The sequence below is a fragment of the Neovison vison genome, chromosome 4 (genome assembly GCF_020171115.1).
Source record: "Neovison vison isolate M4711 chromosome 4, ASM_NN_V1, whole genome shotgun sequence".
In the NCBI taxonomy this organism is placed as follows: Eukaryota; Metazoa; Chordata; class Mammalia; order Carnivora; family Mustelidae; genus Neogale; species Neogale vison.
The window spans coordinates 62,126,207-62,147,278 of NC_058094.1; the positions used below are offsets into that span (position 1 = coordinate 62,126,207).

General features: G+C 40.7%; 1 protein-coding gene across 1 annotated transcript in view; it reads left to right on the forward strand.

The window, feature by feature from the left end:
- EYA1 (EYA transcriptional coactivator and phosphatase 1) overlaps window positions 1-21,072 on the forward strand; it is a 174,894-nt gene that overhangs the window by 131,257 nt on the left and 22,565 nt on the right. Inside the window, exons 13-16 of the mRNA XM_044245466.1 lie at window positions 16,512-16,570; window positions 16,683-16,843; window positions 17,829-17,943; window positions 18,089-18,210. Coding sequence (XP_044101401.1) covers window positions 16,512-16,570; window positions 16,683-16,843; window positions 17,829-17,943; window positions 18,089-18,210 — 457 coding nt within the window. The remainder of the gene's footprint in view (window positions 1-16,511; window positions 16,571-16,682; window positions 16,844-17,828; window positions 17,944-18,088; window positions 18,211-21,072) is intronic.

Below are 21,072 nucleotides of genomic sequence, written 5' to 3' on the forward strand. Positions count from 1 at the left end.
AGGTGACACTTGCTCATCAGCAACGTAGAGGAGGTAGTAGCATGAGGTCATACATCAGAGCCCAATAATGGCATTTTCTCTGTTGTAGTCTTTGAAAGCTTTGCTTCTCGCCATGTCTTCCGAACGGTAGCTACTCAGACAATCTAAAATCTGCTCTGAGCAAGTTGGGAGAGCAGTGGTAGATAGATAAACAGAGAGGCAGGCAGTCAGCAGGTGGACAGATGTGTGGTTTTAAATCCCTGCTGTTGAATAGACAGAAGTGTTGCTTTTGCAGCCTCTGTATTACAGAGCAAGAGCTGATGTGCTGTAAGTGCACACATGCTTCTTCCGTTCTGGACAGTCTACGAGGCATAGAGGAGAAGAGATGAAATATATTTGCAGCCCTCAAGGAGCCTGGATGCTCTGTGAAGAGAGAAAAGCGAACGCAGTTATATCACAGAATGATCTCCTCAGGGATGGGGACACGTAAGGACATTATTCGTTTGAGTCCCAAAGGCAGGGTGGGTCACTCAGGTTGAGGGAGAGGGGGTGGCAAGGCTGTGAGTGTCAGAGAAATGGCTTCCCAAGAAGGGATCTTTGACATGAGAGGGCATGGCATTTAGCAACCCAGCTGAGTAGGTATGAAGCACAGAGCACAAGCGGCGGTTGTGAGGTCAGAGGGTAGAGAGGGGGACCGGAACCCAGTCATGAAAGGCTCTGTAGACTCTGCTGACATGAATGCCAACGGTGAACTGTGATCGTTAAAGAATGTTTAGCATGACCAAGGATGTGCTTTGCATCATGAGGTCAAAGGTGTTGGTAATCTAAATGAGAAATCACCAGTTTCCCTGCAGAAACAGAGTACGGGGCCAGATGTGAAAGCTCAGAAACTAGTTTGGAAAAAGTGGGGAATGTATTCTACATAGAGGGTAGGGAAGCAAGAAGGTTACTTTCTGGCTTCAGCAATCAGGTATAAAACCACAGGACAGTTAGTTGGCTTGGGAAGGAAGGTGGCAAATTCAGTTTTGAGGTGTTGGACTTGAAGCACAGGTTGGACAGAGAGATTTGGAATTCGCACACAGTACCGTGTACAGGTCTGAGGCTTGGAAAAGAGTACTGAGCTGGAAGTCATCACTCTTGAAAGTGGTTAAGATTTCCCAGGAAGGAATGTACTAGATAAAAAAGAAAAGTTATCTCAGAGAAGGGGTCCCTCTGTGAAATGTTCGTTTGGAAACACAGGCTCCAAGCGTGTGTTGGAGATTCCTGATTTGGAAAAATGGAATGAATGACTCCCATAAGGCAAGAGGGGTCCCGCTAGCACCGTCATGGTTAAGCTGCCCTTGAAACAAAGGGTCTTCCTGGTTTGGTCACGGTCTCTTTATTCTGAAGATGAAGAGGCGGGGTGGGTGAGGGGGTCTGAGGAAAGAGGGGACGCTTCAGGGATGGAGAGACTGGAGTTCCGCCTTTACTTCTGACTCATGTGTGACCTTCACACAGTCAACCCAACAAGCCTCAGAGGTGGCACAGGGACACGGAGCAGTGAGGACCCCCTGGGGGGAGCACCGTCAATAAACAGGAGTACCACCCTCTCTTGAGTAGAAGTACCACTTCACCTTTCCCAGAGCCGGCTGGTTGGCTGTCAGTTTACTTAAAAATCCTGTGAAACGGACCTGTTGGTGTCACATATGACAGGCTTTTCATTTAAAGTCTTGATTTTGACAGGTGCTCGCTAATCTTCAGTCTGGGAGCGAGTCACTATTTTGTAAAGTCAGATTTTACTCAGTTACCTTCATAGGAAGTTTCTTAGTACAGAAAGGAATTTTTCCTTTCTTTTAGATTGACTAGTTCGGGAGAAAACCTTGTGACTTCAACTTCCCCAAAATGTGTCTAAGTTTCAGTCTCAGGAGACTTCTCCCATTTCAGTGCAGTTACAATAGAGCCTCTATGCGAACAGCATTTCTAAGGAAACACTTTCTAAATCCTGGATTCTTCTCGCTCTTAATTGTGTGCTACTCCTTTGTGGGACAGGTGGAGGGTCGGGAGCAGGGGAGAGGATCCTGTTTTCATCCTCATTATATTGCAAATTTGTTCGCCTCCTCAAAAATAATTGACTAATTCAAGTGGGGACACTTGAGTGACAGGGGCACTAGGAAGATGTGGTCCATATACACTATGGAGTATTATGCCTCCATCAGAAAGGATGAATACCCAACTTTTGTAGCAACATGGACGGGACTGGAAGAGATTATGTTGAGTGAAATAAGCCAAGCAGAGAGAGTCAATTATCATATGGTTTCACTTATTTGTGGAGCATAACAAATAGCATGGAGGACATGGGGAGATAGAGAGGAAAGGGGAGTTGGGGGAAATTGGAAGGGGAGGTGAACCATGAGAGACTATGGACTCTGAAAAACAATCTGAGGGGTTTGAAGTGGTGGGGGGTGGGAGGTTGGGGGAACCAGGTGGTGGGTATTAGAGAGGGCACGGATTGCATGGAGCACTGGGCGGGGTGCAAAAACAATGAATACTGTTATGCTGAAAATAAATAAATAAATAAATAAATAAATAAATAAATAAATAATTGACTAAGATTTATCTCCTGGTATTGGTATTCTGGCATTCTGTCAGAAAGTTCAAGAGAGCTCTTATGTCCAAGGTATCTCTTCAGCTAGTGGGAATTGTTGATCTTAAACACATATCTCCACCCTACTGGACTTGGGAGATAAGATAGATGAGTCCAGCAAAAAGAAATCAGTAGCTCGGAAAATTAACAGTTGAAAGATAGTGTTTTGCAAGTACATAATAAGAACCTGTAGAGAGTGTTATGGTGAAATAGGAATATTTTCTCGTTTTCAAGTAGGAATTATAACATTTACTTGTCTTAAAATGTAACAAAAATCACTTGAATTCTAAAGGGCTAAAATGATTCTTTTTTTTTTTTTTAAGACTTTATTTATTTATTTGACAGACAGAGGTCCCAAGTAGACAGAGAGGCAGGCAGAGAGAGAGGAAAAGAAGCGTGCTTCCTGCTGAGCAGAGAGCCCAATGCGGGGCTCTGTCCCAGGATGCTGGGATCATGACCTGAGCCAAAGGCAGAGGCTTTACCCACTGAGCCACCCAGGCACCCCTGAATATTTCATTCTACTTATGATCACGTACCTACTAAAATGGTCGTAAGCAGAAGTTACGCCTCATTGGCCGAAGGCCTTACGGAGACTGACAAGAGGGGCTCTCCCCAAATCTAAGAGAATATTGGAAGACTTAATATTTAAGTTGAGGCAAGAAATCAATGGATTTTGTGGAACTATTTTTAATGATAATGGCAAACAAGATGAAGGTAGTCCCGTTCTCAAGGAGCTTAGCATTGTAGAAGACAGAGTAGGAGGGGCATGGAGCGGGGGTGTGCGGAAAGGTGAGGTTGACACTCAAACTACCATCGAAGGATTAACAGGGACCTGCAGAGCTGCATGGGGTGGGCTTTGGAGAAGAGTGGTCTAAGCAGAAGGTGTATCGTGAACAACCGCTCTGAGTGATAAAAGATATCAGTTGAGGAAAATATAATATTGCCTAAGGATATATATAAATGCCATAAACCCGTCACAGTGGCCACTAAAACACTTATTAAACAATGACTGTGCTATGCACCAAATAGGATTTTAGATGCTTAAAATAGAATTATAAGGAGAGGGGCGCCTGGGTGGCTCAGTCGTTAAGCATCTGCCTCCGGCTCAGGCCATGATCCCAGGGTCCTGGAATTGAGCCCCGCATCGGCCTCCCTGCTCAGCGGGAAGCCTGCCTCTTCTTCTCCCACTCCCCCTGCTTATGTTCCCTCTCTCACTGTGTCTCTCTGTCTCTCTCTGTCAAATAAATAAATAAAATCTTAAAAAAAAAAAAGAAGAATTATAAGGAGAACTGATAGTTGTTGCCCTACAAACACTGTTAGTCCAAAAAAAAAATATTGGAAATGACCAGCCATTGTTTGGTTGAAAGAAATAGGAAACATATACAACATGGAATATTAGAATAATTTAAAAGATAACACAAATGATTAATATAAAAAGATCTTAAGTCCATATTGCTGAGTAAAGGAGACAGTAACTATAACACATGTCTGGTTCGACCTGCTTTTTGGGTGTGTCTCCCCCTCTGACAGTGTAAGCCTTGTGAAGACTGTGAGGAACTTTGGACAGTTAAGTCAGTAGAAGGAGGGCAGGAAGGGTGAATTTAATGTTACTTCTGAAGGATGGGATTAAAGGTTCTTTCTTTTATATGCTTTTTTAGGTTTGCATGAATTTTCTACGTGAGTATGTATTATGATCAGACAAAATAAATGTCTTCTCCTAAAACTGCTTTCTAACACTTCTGTGACCTGAGGCAGCAACATTATCACTTCCCTTCTGGCTTGGTCTTCAATTCTGTCATAACTCAGTTCTGTCTGATGATCAGAAGGGTTTCATTCTGATCTGTACCATCTGTGTGTTTGGTCTGTATCAAGAGAGAAGTAGGGTCCTGTTTAGAAAATAAATAGGGAGAAAAAGACCCATGAGAAGTTCTCTCTTCCTTCAAAGAGTTCATTATCTGCTGGGTTGCTTACCTGCTTCCGTCTTCATTCCCTTATCCAGCAAGTATTTTGGGGATGATTGGAAATCCTATGTGATACTGTGCCTAACACACAGTAGGTTCTTAGTATTTGTCACTACTGTTATTTCAGACAGGGGGTTACAGAGCATACATCAAGGGTTGGAGGGAAAAACAAAAGGCAACCACAAGTTTAACAGAGGAATTTTCTTGAACAGGAGAGAAAGGAGAGGGAAAAGAGGCTGGTAGCAAATAGGACACAACTATCGTCTGGTGAATGGGAGTGGAGGAGGCCACGCTTACCAGGACTAGCCTGGCAGAAGCACACAGGGGTGCAGTGGGATGTGAGGGGTATGCAGATGGACATGGGGACATGGCATTGGATAGGCAAGGTGAAGGCTCATCATAGAGGCCCTCGGATGCTCAGCTGCCTCAGAATATATTGGTTCCAGCTTGATTTTTCCAAAGTACATATTGATCACTATCTGGTTAAAAGGCAGAGACAGAAAAGAAAGCGAAATGTATTGCCTGCTTCCAAGAAACTTACACTCCATGTCAGAAATTTTATATTTGGATAGAGCAAAAACTACTTTGAGAAAAATGTATCTGAAGGTGAAGGTTGAAAGAAGGACTAGCAGCAGGATAAATTCAGTTTGACACTCTCATAGCTTTATAAGAATTCTGGTTCCTTCCCTGAGAGAAAATTATAGTGACACTCACTTGTACCCTCTCTCTTTAACCCTGTCAGATTCATCAACCTTCCTGGTGATATCTGTATCTGATTTATTTTTTGTGTGCTTGGTGCCTGGTATATAAATAGGCAGTCAGTCATTAGTGGTTGAATGCATGACAACCTGAATAAAAGAATACAGAATTTGTGTCGTATAGTTCCACAGTATGAAACATAAATCCTCTATTAGTGATGTATAATATAGTATTTTCCTAAATAACATAAATAACCAAATTTATAATTAACAACCAAATCATGATTATCTGTCATTTTAAATATTCATGGCAAAAGGGGTGGTTTGCTAGGGAGTGAGAATATGAGTAAGGAGGAAATTTTTCCCTAGTTTTCCTTTCAGGCACCCACTCCTTCTCCCCTACCCCCATTGACACCCACTGGTTTGGGGCACACCAGAGCTTCCCAGGGTGGAGGAAATCTATGGTAGAATAGTTCACACCAAAATAATAGAGCTTAAATAGTTTACTTTTTTAAAACAATATATTTATTTATTTATTTATTTGACAGACAGAGATCACAAGTAGGCTGAGAGGCAGGCAGAGAGAGAGGAGGATGCAGGCTCCCTGCGGAGCAGAGGAGCCTGATGTGGGGTTCAATCCCAGAACCCTGGAATCATGACCTGAGCTGAAGGCAGAGGCTTTAACCCACTGAGCCACCCAGGCACCCCAATAATTTACTTTCATTTGAAGTCTTTGTCTTATAAAAGAAGATGCAAAGGGAATGATTTTGGGGTACAGATTTCAGATGAAAATACTTAGAAAATTTTTTGAGTAAGAAAGTGCCCCTTCAGAAGTCCTCACTTCCTCATGAGGGGCTGATATGAAAGGGGACACAGAACCTTCCAGTAGCTCACAAAACCCTTTTTTTAAGTGCCTGTATCTGGTTCTGCATTTTTCTTTCTAGAGTCAGGAATAACAGAAGAAATGAGCTTGCAGAATTTTCATCAACTTATTATTAATTTTTTAAAAGATTTTATTTATTTGACAGACAGAGATCACAAGTAGGCAGAGAGGCAGGCAGAGAGAGAGAGGAAGAAGCAGGCTCCCCGCAGAGCAGAGAGCCCAATGCAGGGCTCCATCCCAGGACCCTGGGATCATGACCTGAGCTGAAGGCAGAGGCTCTAACCCACTGAGCCACCCAGGCACCCCTTTTCATCAAATTATTAACTAAGGATATTATTCTGAGCTACACATTCTCTTATAGAAAACTGAGGATTTTTTACTATTATAAAATGATCTGGCTGTATGATAGAAGTTAAATTAATACATGAGCTCCTTTAAATTCAAATTTCACTCCCCATCCTTGCAGAAAGGAGTCACCTAAAAAGAAAATGACTTTCAAATATCTCTTTAAAAATTATATTGAGGTGTGGTTTGTAGTTAAATGAAGATGAACTGTTAGGCATGGAATAGAGATAAACTAGAGCTAGTATTTCTTGCAGATATTTAATTTCAGATTAAAAATTTCTCCAGGGGGAAAAAACTTTCTTCAAACATGACCTATTCAATATCACAACTTTAGTTCCTTGTTTTATTTGTGATCACAACAGAAATATCCTGTGTAAATTAAAACTTCCAGGTAAACGCTTTGCGAATAAATTGATATGGGATTCATTTTCCTCAAATGGCAGTGAGGGCTGTAAGAAAGTGATTGCAGAAAAGGATAAAAGGGCTCCTGGTTGGAATATTTTTCCATGTTTCTGGCAGCAAGGTTGCAGTAAAAAGCATGATTTTTATGAGAATGTGATTATTCACAGCAAGATGAGAGTTGGTGTCAGTATGAAAAATGCTTCTTCAGTAGATGCTCTCAGCAGGAATAATAAATCTAAAAGAAAGGCCACAGGAGTCATACAGAACACTGTTGCCAGTGACAAATTATGTTTGCCAAACGATGAGCAAACCCATTGAACACTGAGAAATCAGTTCAGCAGTAAATCAAAGGCTTATTCTTAAAAGTAGTTCTGACTCACCATTCAAAAGGATGACATTTATATTACATACATGCTGTTTTTTTTTAAGTTTTGAAATATTTTGTATCTTAAGTCTGCCTTGAATCTTTTAACACATGAAAAATCACATGGTACCATTATAAATATGTACAATAGTTTTAGGATAAAATTGTATAGTGCAGTTAGACGTGTTATCAACCACTAATGCTACTGCCCTATTTTGTCTTTGAAGGTCTGCAACGTTTTCACAGGGTCCTACACAAACTTATAAAATGCCATATCTTCTGACAGTAGTTGGATCATAAATGAAGCTATATATTTGGGCTTATGCCTCTTGTGTATAATACCATATAGGGGTATAGAATGCGCTGAACATAACTTAAACAATAAAAGATTGATTTTATGGCCTTAGATAGAAGGTACTCCCTTAACTTTTTCAAAAGGAAAGAAATGATGTGCTGATATCATTAGATCACATGTAATATATGCCAAAATTACCAATTAAACTAACCCATTAATTTGGTATTGAGCAATTTTAAATAAGTCCATTTTGTTTTTCTCATCCTAATGTTGAGAGTGTGAATAAAAACAAATTTATTTACTCTAATCATGGGGTAAAGAAGGTATTCATGGTGAGAAAGAAGGAACTCCAAGTGGAGTGAAGTTGACGTATTTATTAACACTGTACTTACTCACTAAAAAGGAACGGTCTTCATATAATTCCTTTGGGATTTTTGGAGCAGTGTTTTAGAGTGGTATTATGATGACATCTTATTTGTAAGATTTTAAAAGAAATTAATACAAAAATATGTAAAACTTTGAAACTTTTTTCTTTATTAACAGTAAGCTTGGGTTTCCTGTAAATTTTTATGTAGTGATCTGAAGTAGTTATCATAACTTTGTGTACAAATACATGACTTAGCACTTTTGTTTATCTTTTGCTTTAATATGCCGTCTTCAGGTATCTTCAGTAAAGATTTTATTCTCTAAATATTTTACAAATATTCCTCTCAACAGAATCAGACTGAAATTGCTAATGTCTTCTTAAACCTTTGTTGAAGCTGTCGTAATTCAAATCTTGAGTTTCAAATACGAATACCTAGGACTCCTAGCAAATGTAAACATGATACTAGTAAAAATCTCTTTTTTGTTCTGATAACCTCAACAGGATATTGTAAAATTAAATATATTAAAATACTGTTTTTGTAAGTAAGACACAGGAATTAAAAGCCACATATGTCTCTGCAAGTTGCACCTTATGACCAAATCTCAAAAACAGATGTTAGAATGCCTCTTACTGGTTTCTGAGATTTGAAATTCTGTCTTTTTCCCCCATTGGCTGCTATGGCTGTGTCCTCTGCCTGTCAGAGCAAATAGAGATATTTAGATACTGACTTAGACTATACATTGACGCCTATGCTGTGCTGAGTGGATAATCTAGAGTGAGAAATTAAAGATGTGCTTGTCCAGGTATGTTCTAGTTCAATAACTTGCATTTCCCGAAATTGTCAAACAGAAAGAGGCCAATTTCCAAAGACTCCTGTCCTTAGCCATGCACCCTTTTCTTTTGCAAGAAAGTGTTGCCGTGGGAAAGCAAGGGAAATGGGAGGGTCACAAGGCATGACGGGTCCTGGCCAGCCGTACGTGGGGCTGTAGGGCTGCGAATGGCACACTCCAAGTTTGCACTTGGCCTTGCCTCGGGCTCGCATCCAGTCTTGGATGGCAAACACAAGGGCACAGTAGCACGTGAGGTCTTCAGCGTGTCTGTTTGAAAGTGCAGTGAGGGCTTTGACACACCTTTAGAAAACATACTGCAATCATATTTTTCCACACCAGTAAGCAGAAAAACATAGTACATTGACTGGACGGTCTCCCTGTTACAGAAAGAAATGTACAAGTAAAAACCTGGCTTTTGCAAAGTGACTAACTCATGGACAGAATTTCTTAACTACAGAGACTAACAAACTCACTCTAATTGTCAGTGAATTAGAAGCAGCATTCTTCACATCTCTGCCATCAGGTCGGTTTGTTTCTGGACCACCTCTTCCGCCTCAACTTCTGAATCACAGAGGATCTCTAGGATGATCCATTTAACCTTATTTTCCCAGAGAAATTATAAAAATATAGAGGCAGTCAGGAGTTCTATCTCCAAAAGCCACTCTGAAAATCTCTCCCTTATACCTCTGTCCCTCAAATACTGGTCACCCTGTAAGGCCATCTGTATGATTTAGACTTTCTGCGAAAGGACCCACAGGGGGAGGGCTCATCCCTCCCCCAACCTTTTTCTTTTTAAAGCACTGCTGATCACTTGTCAAAGCGTTCAGACAATTTGTATGTTTGTCTCTTAAGTACTGGACATACTTATGTACTCCGTATAATTAAATATTTTCGTGTATAGAAATAAGAGGAAAACTTCTTTTTAGTCACTTGTGGATGTCTAAGGTATTGAGAGAGTATCTATATTGTTCAGTGGGGAGGTGGGCACAGTAGACGTAATGGCTTGATGACAGGAGGGGACGGAGGACCCCCCCGATCATTTCCTGTGCTTCGGCCAGCTCCAGCTGGTCTCTGTGGGCACACTGATATACAGACACAATGAAAATAGCTCATTCTCTAGTGACTCTCTTTTTCCTTTCATTTTTACTTTGTAGAGGACAGTATTGAAACAATTAGTTGGTGGTATGGTGTTAGTTTCCTCATGGTAAATTTGGAAAATGGAGCGAATAGAGCCTCGGTCGGCAGAATTTAGGCTTGTGTAACTCAACTTCTCCAAAGATGTGTTTGTAACATTTTTATATTGTTCCCTTTCATAACACGTAGTCTACCTCAAAGTCTTCTTAGAGTCTCTGTTTATTCAAAGACTTTAGGTGTACTTGGAGTTTATGTTTCTAGTGTCGTGTTCAGAGGTATGGTTCCTGAACGGGCTGGCGATTACATCACTGCTTGGCATAGATAATAAGCCCCATTGTAACTGTCTTAATTCTTTTTATTAATTTTCCTAAACTAACTTGAATGGTATGGGTTTTTTTTTACATAATTATGGCACAAGTGAAAGGCTTGGAGGAAAAGTACAACCACTACGGTATCAAAGCAGAATAAATATTTGCAGAAAAATTCTGCCATAACTTAATATTTTGCATATGAGCCCCTGTACAAAATCGGAGTTATTCCTGGGGCTTGGTCCAAAAGAACATGTCTGTGGCCCGGCTCTGGAAGGCCAGAGATGATGATGGATCAGAAAAAGGTCAGCTTGAGTTGCAGTGCCAAAAATAATGACAGAAAGGACCAAAAAGGCAGAATAACAGTGCAGCCAGAGTTCTGAGAGGGAATGTGCCTTTGCCGCATGGCTATGAGATCGTACCCCATGTGGCTTTCTTCATAGTCCGAACACCACGGCTGGTATTCAGCTGCTCCATGTGCTGGCAATTTTCCCCAGCCATCCATGTGAGCATTTGAGATCCAGCCCGTAAGCGCTTAGATGTCTACTAGCGGAGGGCCGGTAGTAACCAAAGCTGGTTAATTTTATTTATTTTACTCCTCTGCAAAGCACAGGCCTTGGAACCTAAAGGGAACTCTGGGCATTTGGTTTGTGGTGTTTATGGGTGAGATGATCATAGAATCCTGTCATGTGGAACAGAGGTTCTACACAGGTCTTGCACCTGCGGGCTCAACACTGCACCTCTGATTGTTGCCATCTGCCTGGCCAGATCCTTCTTCCTGGGCCTCCGGCCTCCTCCTTAGGATGCGCTATGTCAAAGTCATTCTAACACCTATGCTCTCACCACCCATAGTCGTTCTCTGTACCCTCCACCCCTGGCAAAGTCCCGGTGCCCACAGTGGCTCTCCTTCCAGGATGATTTCCCTCTGAAGGGCCAGGCATTGGAGGGCCCACTGTGAGATGGATGGAGCACTCCCATCTGAGCTCCAGGCTGGGAGAGAAGGCCGTGGTGACAGACACTGGGCACAGCAGGAGAGGGGCAGGCAAAGGGGAGGATGTGTTTTGTACCTGAAGTCTCCTGGGCTCCAAACGACTCACAAGCCACAAGGGATCTAGATGGCGGCAGTTGTGGGCATCGTGTGAAATGGGTGAGGGAAGAGACCATGAGTTAGGGGTCTTGGCACTTTACCTTATTTAACTTTCCTGAGTCTTCATGTTTTGTATCTGTGAAATGGGTTATACCATTACATACTAATCCACTTTGACCATAAATTGGTGACCCTAATTCAGCTCAACAAGAAGGAGGAATGTGTGTGAGGGAGAGAAACTGTGTGCCTGCCTCCACAAGATCTCCACAGAAGTGTAAGAAATGACTTATTGAGTAGTTTGCCACCCCCTTAGGGAGGGAGGAATATACTCCTCGAGGGATACCAAGTGTCAAAATAGGACATTTAATCAAGTGCCGTCAATAGCTCTTGTATCCCTGGTGCTTTAGGATTTCCTAAAAGGGAGAGGCCAACCTCCAGTTGCTTTAGCAGTAATCTAAATTTGGTAATTAATTGTAAAATTCTCCTTGTGAAGGATAATCACTACTTGGCCGACCACTGGCCCTGACTCTTTCTGAGAATTTGTGTTAGGTGAGTGTATATGCAAAATGATGAAATAAAAATGTTAATTATATATTTCTCCATCACTGACTTGATACAGAGCTCTGTATGCAAAAGTAGTTGCTGATTTTGACCTCCCTTTGAAAAGCCATTATCAAAAAAATAACTTTTTCCCGCCTCTTGATCCCTTGCCAGCTGCTGTAGCAAATTTCAAATCTGTAACTGAGAGGGTAACAAAAACCAGCCCCTAAGGGAAGGGGACCTGCTTGCTAATTCCATAGAGTTCCCTGCATGTCTGCGAAAGAAGTCTGGGCTATTTCCTAGAGAGAAGGACAGCTTGCCCAACAACTGCCACCTTCCCCCACCCCCTCCTCACCACCACCATAAGTCGCGGTCTGGCGTCCACAGTCTGGGATCAAAAAGCTATGTTTTGTTTCGGTTACCACAGCTTCACTGACTGTGAACCATCTCCAGTCTGAGTCTGCCGTTGATCTCTTGATTGCTTTCATCACAAAAGCACCGAGGATAAACGGTGGGCGGTGCTGTCCCTCCCCAATCTAGCAAAACACAATTGAAGTTTTTCAGACCTGGAAGTTCTTTTAGACTAAATAGAATTCAGCCATTCAACAAGAGGATGTTCCTTTGAATGCTCCTCAAGGCAGTTGGGAGCATCTACTCCCATTGTAATTTATCACCCATGGAGTTAATTAACTTCTGTCTTTCTGACTAAACTGTATGCGCCTTGAGGGCAGGGGCTGAAAACTGGATGCTACTTCCAGTAGCGCCTTGCGGTCACCTGCGAGCCCTTAAAAATCTTCCCAACTGATGGCTGATCTCGTCCTAGTGCCTCCTTCCTGCTTCATCCTCCAGCACACAAGGTTCTCCTGCCTCAGGACCCTTGAACCTGCTAGATCCTTGGCCTGCAGAGCCATTCCCCATACCTCACACAGCATTGCATCATTCCCTTGCCTGCTCTGTTTTTTCTCCTTAACAGTTATCAGCATCTAACATATTACACATTTTGCATATTTTCTTGTTTGGCCCGACTAGAATGTTAATTCCAAGATGGTAAGGGTTTTTGTCTGTTAAATGTTGCATCATTAGCATCCAGAACATAGTAGCCCCTTAATAAATAAGAGGATACGTGAATGAATAAATGACCACTTTTCTAAGCTAAGGCACCCGTTAGCCAGCTCAGTTGTGTGTTGAGTGTGGAATCTACCAGGTGTCCTGAGAAGCAGTACTTCCTCCCCAGTTGAGGACTCCAGCCAGATCCCCAGACACAGCAGAGCTACCTGGGGCATCTCCAATCTCAACAGGGCATATTAATGCTTAAAACCTGTTAGACTAGCTGACCTGGCCGTGGTGGGCCTGAGACATGGGAATGCTAGCCAAAGACTTGGCCTCAGTAATGACTTCAGTGCCTTAAAAACCCTGTCGTGGACTTTTTGGTGGTTTATTTCAAAAATACATCTTCAACACATTCAGTCTTTTTGGAAGAAAAACTTCCTTTTCCCATGGCATTCTACATGTTCTAAACTCTGTTTATTAAGCAGAAAAATAGGGTTTTTAGGACTATGTCTTGATGCCTAGAAATATGGAAAGCTTTCATTCTTGTTTTCTGTGTCTATAGATTCATCCAGGGGGCTTTAAATTTTGCCATGTTGTGTCAGTGAATCCAGAACGCCCGCTCCCCTCATTCATTTATCTGATTTTCTGAGTTTAAAACAGATTTAGACACTAAAACAACAAAGTCCAGAAAGCAAACATGAAAACCTAAAATTAGGCTCTTAAGAGGACAAGTGAAAGATAGTTTCCGAAGAAAAGTGGGGAAGGAGAGACTCATCCCAGTGGATGAAGAATTTTAGATCAGGATGCGGGGAACTGCAGTTTCTAATTTGAGAGTAGATGCACTTCTTAGAAAGGTTTTTATATTCCACATTTATCGAGATACTTCTGCATTTTCATATTCTCTGTTCTTTGAGGAATTAAAAATGTTAATAGGCAAACATCAAGATAGTAATATAGTTTCTCATCAAAATAAAACCTATTTCCTGAGACATCTTGAGTTTTACCAAGATGTAGAAGCTCACACCAAGACTCAGTGACTAGACCTTTAGTATGTATCTTATCTACCCAAAGTTTGGGTAGCATAATAGTTTTCTGTCATTAAATGACACGGACAGTTCTGAAAACATATTGTACTTGGACATTTTCATGGTTTCTAAACTTTCTATTCCTGGGGTGCTAATTAGGCCCTTTAAAAAATGCTCCCGATGGCTGCATCTATTTTCCTGAAAATCATTCTACAAAACACCTCTCCTGATGAAGAATGATGATTTCTTTGTTGCCAACACACCAGAGTTGATCCGATCTCTGAGAAGTGAGTGGGGTCTGCAGGTAGAAGCTCAAAGTTGTTGACACTCAATTAGAGCTAACCGGGATCCTGAACCATCCTTCAAAGGAGGGCCTCAGCCCTGGGAACAAAAAGACTTGGATAAAGCTCTGGGAGAAAACAAATACAGGATGTGAGAGGACAATAGCAACAATGGAGTCATTAACAGCACTGGAAGATAACTGGCTTCTCTGTTAGTCATGGAGATTTACAACTGCATTCATTTAAGAAAAGCCTCTTAACACCCTGCCTTCCCAAGGAATTCTCCCCACCCCTAGAGTTAACTGAGTAACTTGTAAGTCAGCTTTGGTGTGATTCATCGAATTAAACCCTTTTTTAACATAGCATTTCCTCTTGGACTTCCTCACTTTCCACCTCCTGGTTCTCCCCAAAGAGAGAAAATTTCCATGGTGGCGCTCCAGCTTTTTGAGTTTTTCTGTTTTTGTTTTTGTCTTTGTTTGGGGGCGGTGGTTTGCAGTACACTTTTTTTGGTTTGTCTTGGTTTTCTCATCTGTTTTGTACACTCACCATGCCCCCCACCCAAAGAGTTGTTTACCAACAACATCAAAAGTGTATTTCTGACTAGATAAGTGGCAGAAATGTCTACACTCATGATTTAGTCACTCTTTAAACCCGGGATAAGTACCTTGTTGAGGAAACACAACTATCATTCATCTTTTGAAGTGTGATTAAATTAATAACTCTGAGAAGTCCTCCAACATGTTTTCCAGGAATGACCTGTTTTTTAAAACGTTAAATTCATAGCCCACATGTGCGGCCTCCTAGACTGGCTTTTCCTCTTTCTTATCTGAGGTTATGGACCTCAGGAGAGCAGGGGAGGGTTACAAGGTCAAAGTCTTTTCCTCCTTGGAACTTGCTGCTTGCTGGGAGGCGGTTGCCTGGAAAGTAGATGCTTTAGAGAAGAGGTTGGGGGGTCACGATTTTAATTCTGTTAAGCAACAGCTGGTTTGAGTTTCTTTCCCCTTCTATCTCTTGCTCCCTTCCTCACAAATCCGTGGAGAGAAAAAAATTTGTTCAGAAGGAACCCGCAACATAAAAATACACCTTGTATTACTGTGGTGCTTTATGTCTGTTGTCTCTTTTACAAATTGTATGTTGAGCACTAGACAAATAGACTAGATTTTACAAAATTATACAGGAAATACAACCAGCACTTTAGTCAAGAGAAACTTTTAAAATACAGGGTACATACCTGGATATCTTTTAATAATATTTTTAAACTCAAACTTTTAACAAAAATAAGTACAATGAAGGACTCTTGGGTGTTCGGAGCCTGTCTGTAATAAATTAAGACTGAAATATTAAAGCACACCACGTATGGGTGCCTTGTTTATCTGTGGGAGACCTAGTTGTGTGTCTCCAGATTAGTATGCTTTCATTCGTTCAACAAATGTTTACCTGTCTGCTCCTTACACAGCTGTGGGATATCGCGGTGGGATGTTGGGGTGCTCATATGCAAACAGGTGGAATACTCGCAAAGCTGTATTCCAAAATCACAGCTGCTTCTTCTGAACAGTTTACACGTGATTTGGGGATTTAAAAATCGGGTCTGTTCCCACAACCTCATTCTATAATAAATCCATAAATCCAACACTTAAAAGGAATATATAATAGTGAAACAGTTGAAGAAAAAAAAGTAAAAAACACTGCATGGTTTGATTGTTTTTATTTGGGTTTTGAAGCCTCCCATGCTTTCTTCCTCCTACACACATACACACACACACACACACACACACAGAATAAAACTCACATCTCTCAAATCAATGGCAAACCAGTAACAGATTTTTTCGTCTGGGCTCCTCAGCCCACTGGCCTCAGGCTCTGTTGGTGTGTGGCTCAACAGCAATCAGAGGTCATAATTTCATTGGCAGTTAGCATCAGGTTTAATTTTTCTAGCATGTTACATTTACTGAAATGTCTGGTTTTAGTTATGTCTGGGCACTGACTGAATCCGCTTTGAGCAGCGTGATGTCTTCAGGTACCTGAGGTTTATGGAACACATATGCTAATTTTTTCAATCACTTTCCTTTCTGAACACAAAAATGTGTTCTCTGAAGCTGAATAACGGTAGTCCTTAATGACATTGCTCATTTTTTATGGTAAAAGAGGGCTGGAGTAGGTAAAAATATCAACTTCACAAGACTGACCCCTACTGATTGACATTGTGGAAAAATAGTCCAATTAAAGTTGGGGGGGAGTTAAACAGTTGTGTGTGATTGTTCAAAAAACAACAACAACAACAACAAAAAAAAGAAGATGCTCCTCGAGAATGAACCTGTCTCATTTTAATTGCATTTTAGGAATGTGACCAAGTTCATATAGATGATGTGTCTTCAGATGATAATGGGCAAGACCTAAGGTGAGCATGTTGAAATGTGAAGTGATTTTCTCCAATTTATAGTTTAATGGCTCAGCTAATGAAGATGAACTTTCTGTTTGGTTAACACTGGGCTTTTCTTGCATCTAAATAGCACATATAACTTTGGAACAGATGGCTTTCCTGCTGCAGCCACCAGTGCTAATTTATGCTTGGCAACTGGTGTGCGAGGTGGTGTAGACTGGATGAGAAAATTGGCTTTCCGCTACAGACGGGTAAAAGAGATCTACAATACCTACAAAAATAACGTTGGAGGCAAGTAACTACCCCCAGTATCTTACCAGGTTATTGAGATAGTCTAGGAAAAATTCTCCAAGTACCACACACACTTACACATCATGTTTTTTGTTTTTGTTTTTGTTTTTTTAATGTCATAGCTTTTTTAGAATGGTTTCATCTGACCCGTGATTATTCGGTTGTGATTTAGTGACAGGAATATTGAACTTGAACCAGCCACCCTGGCTAGCCTAATCTAGTCCTGGCTCCATTACTTTGTAGTGTGTGGGACCTAGAGTCAGTTTCTTGACCTTTCTGATACTCATTTGTCCTTCCAAGGAGATGTGGGATTAACCACCTTTGGCTAAAACACTTGAGATGGACTGTAAAGCTCATTCAACTGTGTTTCAAAATAGCTTGAGCTTACAAGGGAATATGTTGACTTAATAATGAAAAATTTGGGGATGTCTTGGTTTCCAGCCTGACTAAATCCACATGCTTAAAAAGATGACATCCAGAATCTCCTGCCTAGGCTTCCCTTTGGGTAGGAGTTATTCTGGATCAGTCCCTCCCGTAAGGTGGCATATGTGCCCGACCATTGACAGATTCAAGTTTATATTCTGTGAGTTTAGCTCCTTGACGGGGTAGAAAAATACCTTTCCCAGTAGATTCAGGAAAAGTTCCAAGACTGACTCACTCTGGCCAAGCTGCAATCATACACCTGCCCTGGGAGCCCGAGGGTAGGTTTGGCTCTATCCAGGCTCCAGGATTGAGGAATGGTGGGAGCAGACCCCTCAAAAAGAGGAGATGACTTCTATAACCAGGATGCAAGGAATGCAAAATCAACAGTTGTTTCCTACAGTACTAAATAAATATGTGTCAAATGGATGCTAATATGTGAAAAATTATCTGATATGCTATAAAGCTTGAGGATGATATCGGGAGTAGTATTAAATGTTTATTATTTATAAAGTTGGCTAGACACACCGGTAACGAAGGATCTCATGTGCTTTTAAATCCACAGGCCTGCTTGGTCCAGCCAAGAGGGAAGCCTGGCTACAGCTGAGGGCCGAGATTGAAGCCCTGACGGACTCCTGGTTGACACTGGCCCTGAAAGCACTCACGCTCATTCACTCCCGGTAGGCTGTCCCCAAGTCCCTCCATGATGCTTTTGCTGGAAAACAGCCTTTCCTCATATTTGTTCATTTTGGAGATTCATTTTTCATCAGTTTTCTTTTCTTTTCTTTTCTTTTTTTTTTTTTTTTACCTTTTTGGTTCTTGCAGGACGAATTGTGTGAATATTTTAGTCACAACTACTCAACTTATTCCAGCGTTGGCGAAAGTTCTGTTATATGGATTAGGAATTGTATTTCCAATAGAAAATATTTACAGTGCAACAAAAATAGGTGAGCTGCTTTCCTTTTGTTTTATACCTGACTCTTTCTCTTCAGGCAAGTAGAAGTGAATGTGTAAAAGAAAATGGGACATTTTTCATTATACTAGGTGTCAGAAAACTAGAGGGACAATGTAATTTTGTTGTTGGAATTGGCTTTAGACATCAAAAGAAATATAAATCATTCAAAAAATATTACTCTACTGGTTAACGTTAAGACCTATGCATTTTAGGGCGCCTGGGTGGCTCCATCGGTTAAGCAACTGCCTTCGGCTCAGGTCATGATCCTGGAGCCCCGGGACTGGGTCCCACATTGGGTTCCCTGCTCTGCAGGGAGTCTGCTTCTCCCTCCAACCTCTCCCCCTCTCACGTTTTCTCTCTCTCAAATAAATAAATAAAATCTTAAAAAAAAAAAAAATAAGGCCTATGCATTTTAGCCACTGTCACTTGAGCATCAGTTCTGGATTATTACCTTATTTGTGTTTTAGATAACATCACCAAAAATATCTAATAAGCTAAAACAAATAATAATATGGAGATTTACAAAGTATAAATGAAACAATTCTAATAGCTTTCTTTAAATTATTATCACTGGAACCATCTTTTTTTTTTTTGCTTTATTTTAATTCAACATGTATAAACAATCAAGTTCTCATTTTTGTTACAGGGATACCAAAAAAAATTAAGTGTTTGAAAGAAGTAATCATAGTTGGAGAAAGATGACTAGTGTGAAATTTGATTCACTATCTAGTGGGAGAAGCAGACATCTAAATAACTGTAATATGACAAAGAAGTATGTAAATGAGCAGTTATCACATATTTAGCAGATGTCCAGAACTATACTAAGCATTTTACATACTAAAATCAATCTTCATAACCTTTCCATTTTACAAATGAGGACACTAAATCTCAGAGACTTAATTGTCCAAGTTAACAGCTGGTAAACATAAGGGCCAAGCTAGGTCTGATTCCAGGGTTCAGACTCCTTTCTGTAACCTAGGGAGCTCTCTACCACTAAATGCCTGAATGTGCTCTTGAACGAGGAAACATTCATTCCCACCCAGGAGGAGGCAGAAAGCATAAAGTGAACACTAAAAGGAAGAAATGGCATTTGAGCTGGGTATAGAGGTATACATAAGAGTTAATAGGCAGGGGCGCCTGGGTGGCTCAGTGGGTTAAAGCCTCTGCCTTTGGCTCAGGTCATGATCTCAGGGTCCTGGGATCGAGCCCCACATTGGGCTCTCTGCTCAGCAGGGAACCTGCTTCCTCCTCTCTCTCTGCCTGCCTCTCTGCCTACTTGTGATCTCTATCTGTCAAATAAATAAATAAAATCTTTAAAAAAAAAAAAAAAGAGTTAATAGGCAGATGGGCTAGTGAGAGCAAAGGGACAGAGACATTAAAACATGTTCCCTGCTGAAGGACTGAAAGACATCCTGGGTCATCGAAGCTGAAGCTGGAAAGGTAGAGACTTAGGTCTAGACGTATGTGGCCTTGTTTATCACCCTAATGAGATATTATTTTAGTGAGTCCTGGGGAAGGGGGATGAGGATTCTAGTAGGTGGGAAGAAGATTATTTCTGGCTGCTCAATTCTATGTAAAGAAAAAAGGGCAAAAATAGAATTCTAGTCTCCATCTAACTACACTTGTATACTTTCAATATACTTTTTTTTAAAGCATTTACTAAATATTTGCTAAAGAATTACTTTTATAATTATTTGTTCATAGTCTGACTTTCCTATCAAACTGTAATATCCTTGATAACTGATTCTGTCTGTGTTGCTCATCATTGTGGCTATAGTGCCCAGCACACACTAGGTGCTCAGTAAATGTCTGTTCAATAAAATGGATGAGTTAACGGTTGTTTATTCTGAAGAAGATCGACACAGAGGTTTTTCTTAAATACTGGGTCAGTACTGCCACATTTAACTGATGGGGAAAATCAGGTGTCATGGGAAAGATAAGAGTTAGATTTTATCAATGTTGAGTGTGAAGACCCTCTGATATTCACATAGCCCTGTCAAGCTGGAAATAGCTGGAGTTGGAGAATGACTGATGCCTCCTGAAAAGCACTAAGAACAGAATGCTAGAAAATATTTAGAAAGGAAAGGGACACCTGGGTGGCTCAGTCAGTTAAGTGTTTGCCCCTTTTTTTGGCTCAGGTCATGATCCTAGAGTCCTGCTGAATGGGAGTCGGCTTCTCCCTCTGATCCTCCCCGATGCTTCTCTCTCTCTCAAATAAATAAATAAATAAAATTTTTTAAAAGAAAAGAGACTAAGAGAAAAGAATGTTCCAAATAGAATTACTGGTAGCCCAATCAATATAACCAGATTTTATATGTTCTCAAGTCCGTAAAAATAACTGTTTACATTAAGTCAGATATTTATGTTATCCATAACAATAAAGAGGAATCATATTGTGTTTTATAAACAGGAGTCCATGGTAAACATTTATCAGCCCATGAAAGAACAATTTCCACAAAAGTTTATAGAATGGAAAGGATAGTGCTTAACGCCCCAGAAGGAAAGAACAAGTAGTGTATTACACGTCATGAGCATTGAACTTTAATCCCAAAAAATTTAAATAATTTGAAAGTATTGGGATAATAGAAAATTATAACAATTAAGTGTATAATAGGTATTGTTAATGGTATTTTATGATACTGAACTTTAATTTTTATCAATACAGAATTAAAAATGAGGATTAAAAAAGGTGGTAGAAATTACCTCAAAACCAGAGGTAGAACCACTTTTCTATGGTATTTTTAATAAGAAAAGTAAATGGGGCACCTTGGTGGTGGCTCAATCAGTTAAGTGTCCAACTCGATTTTGGCTCAGGTCATGACCCCAGTGTCCCAGGATCAAGCCCCATATTCGG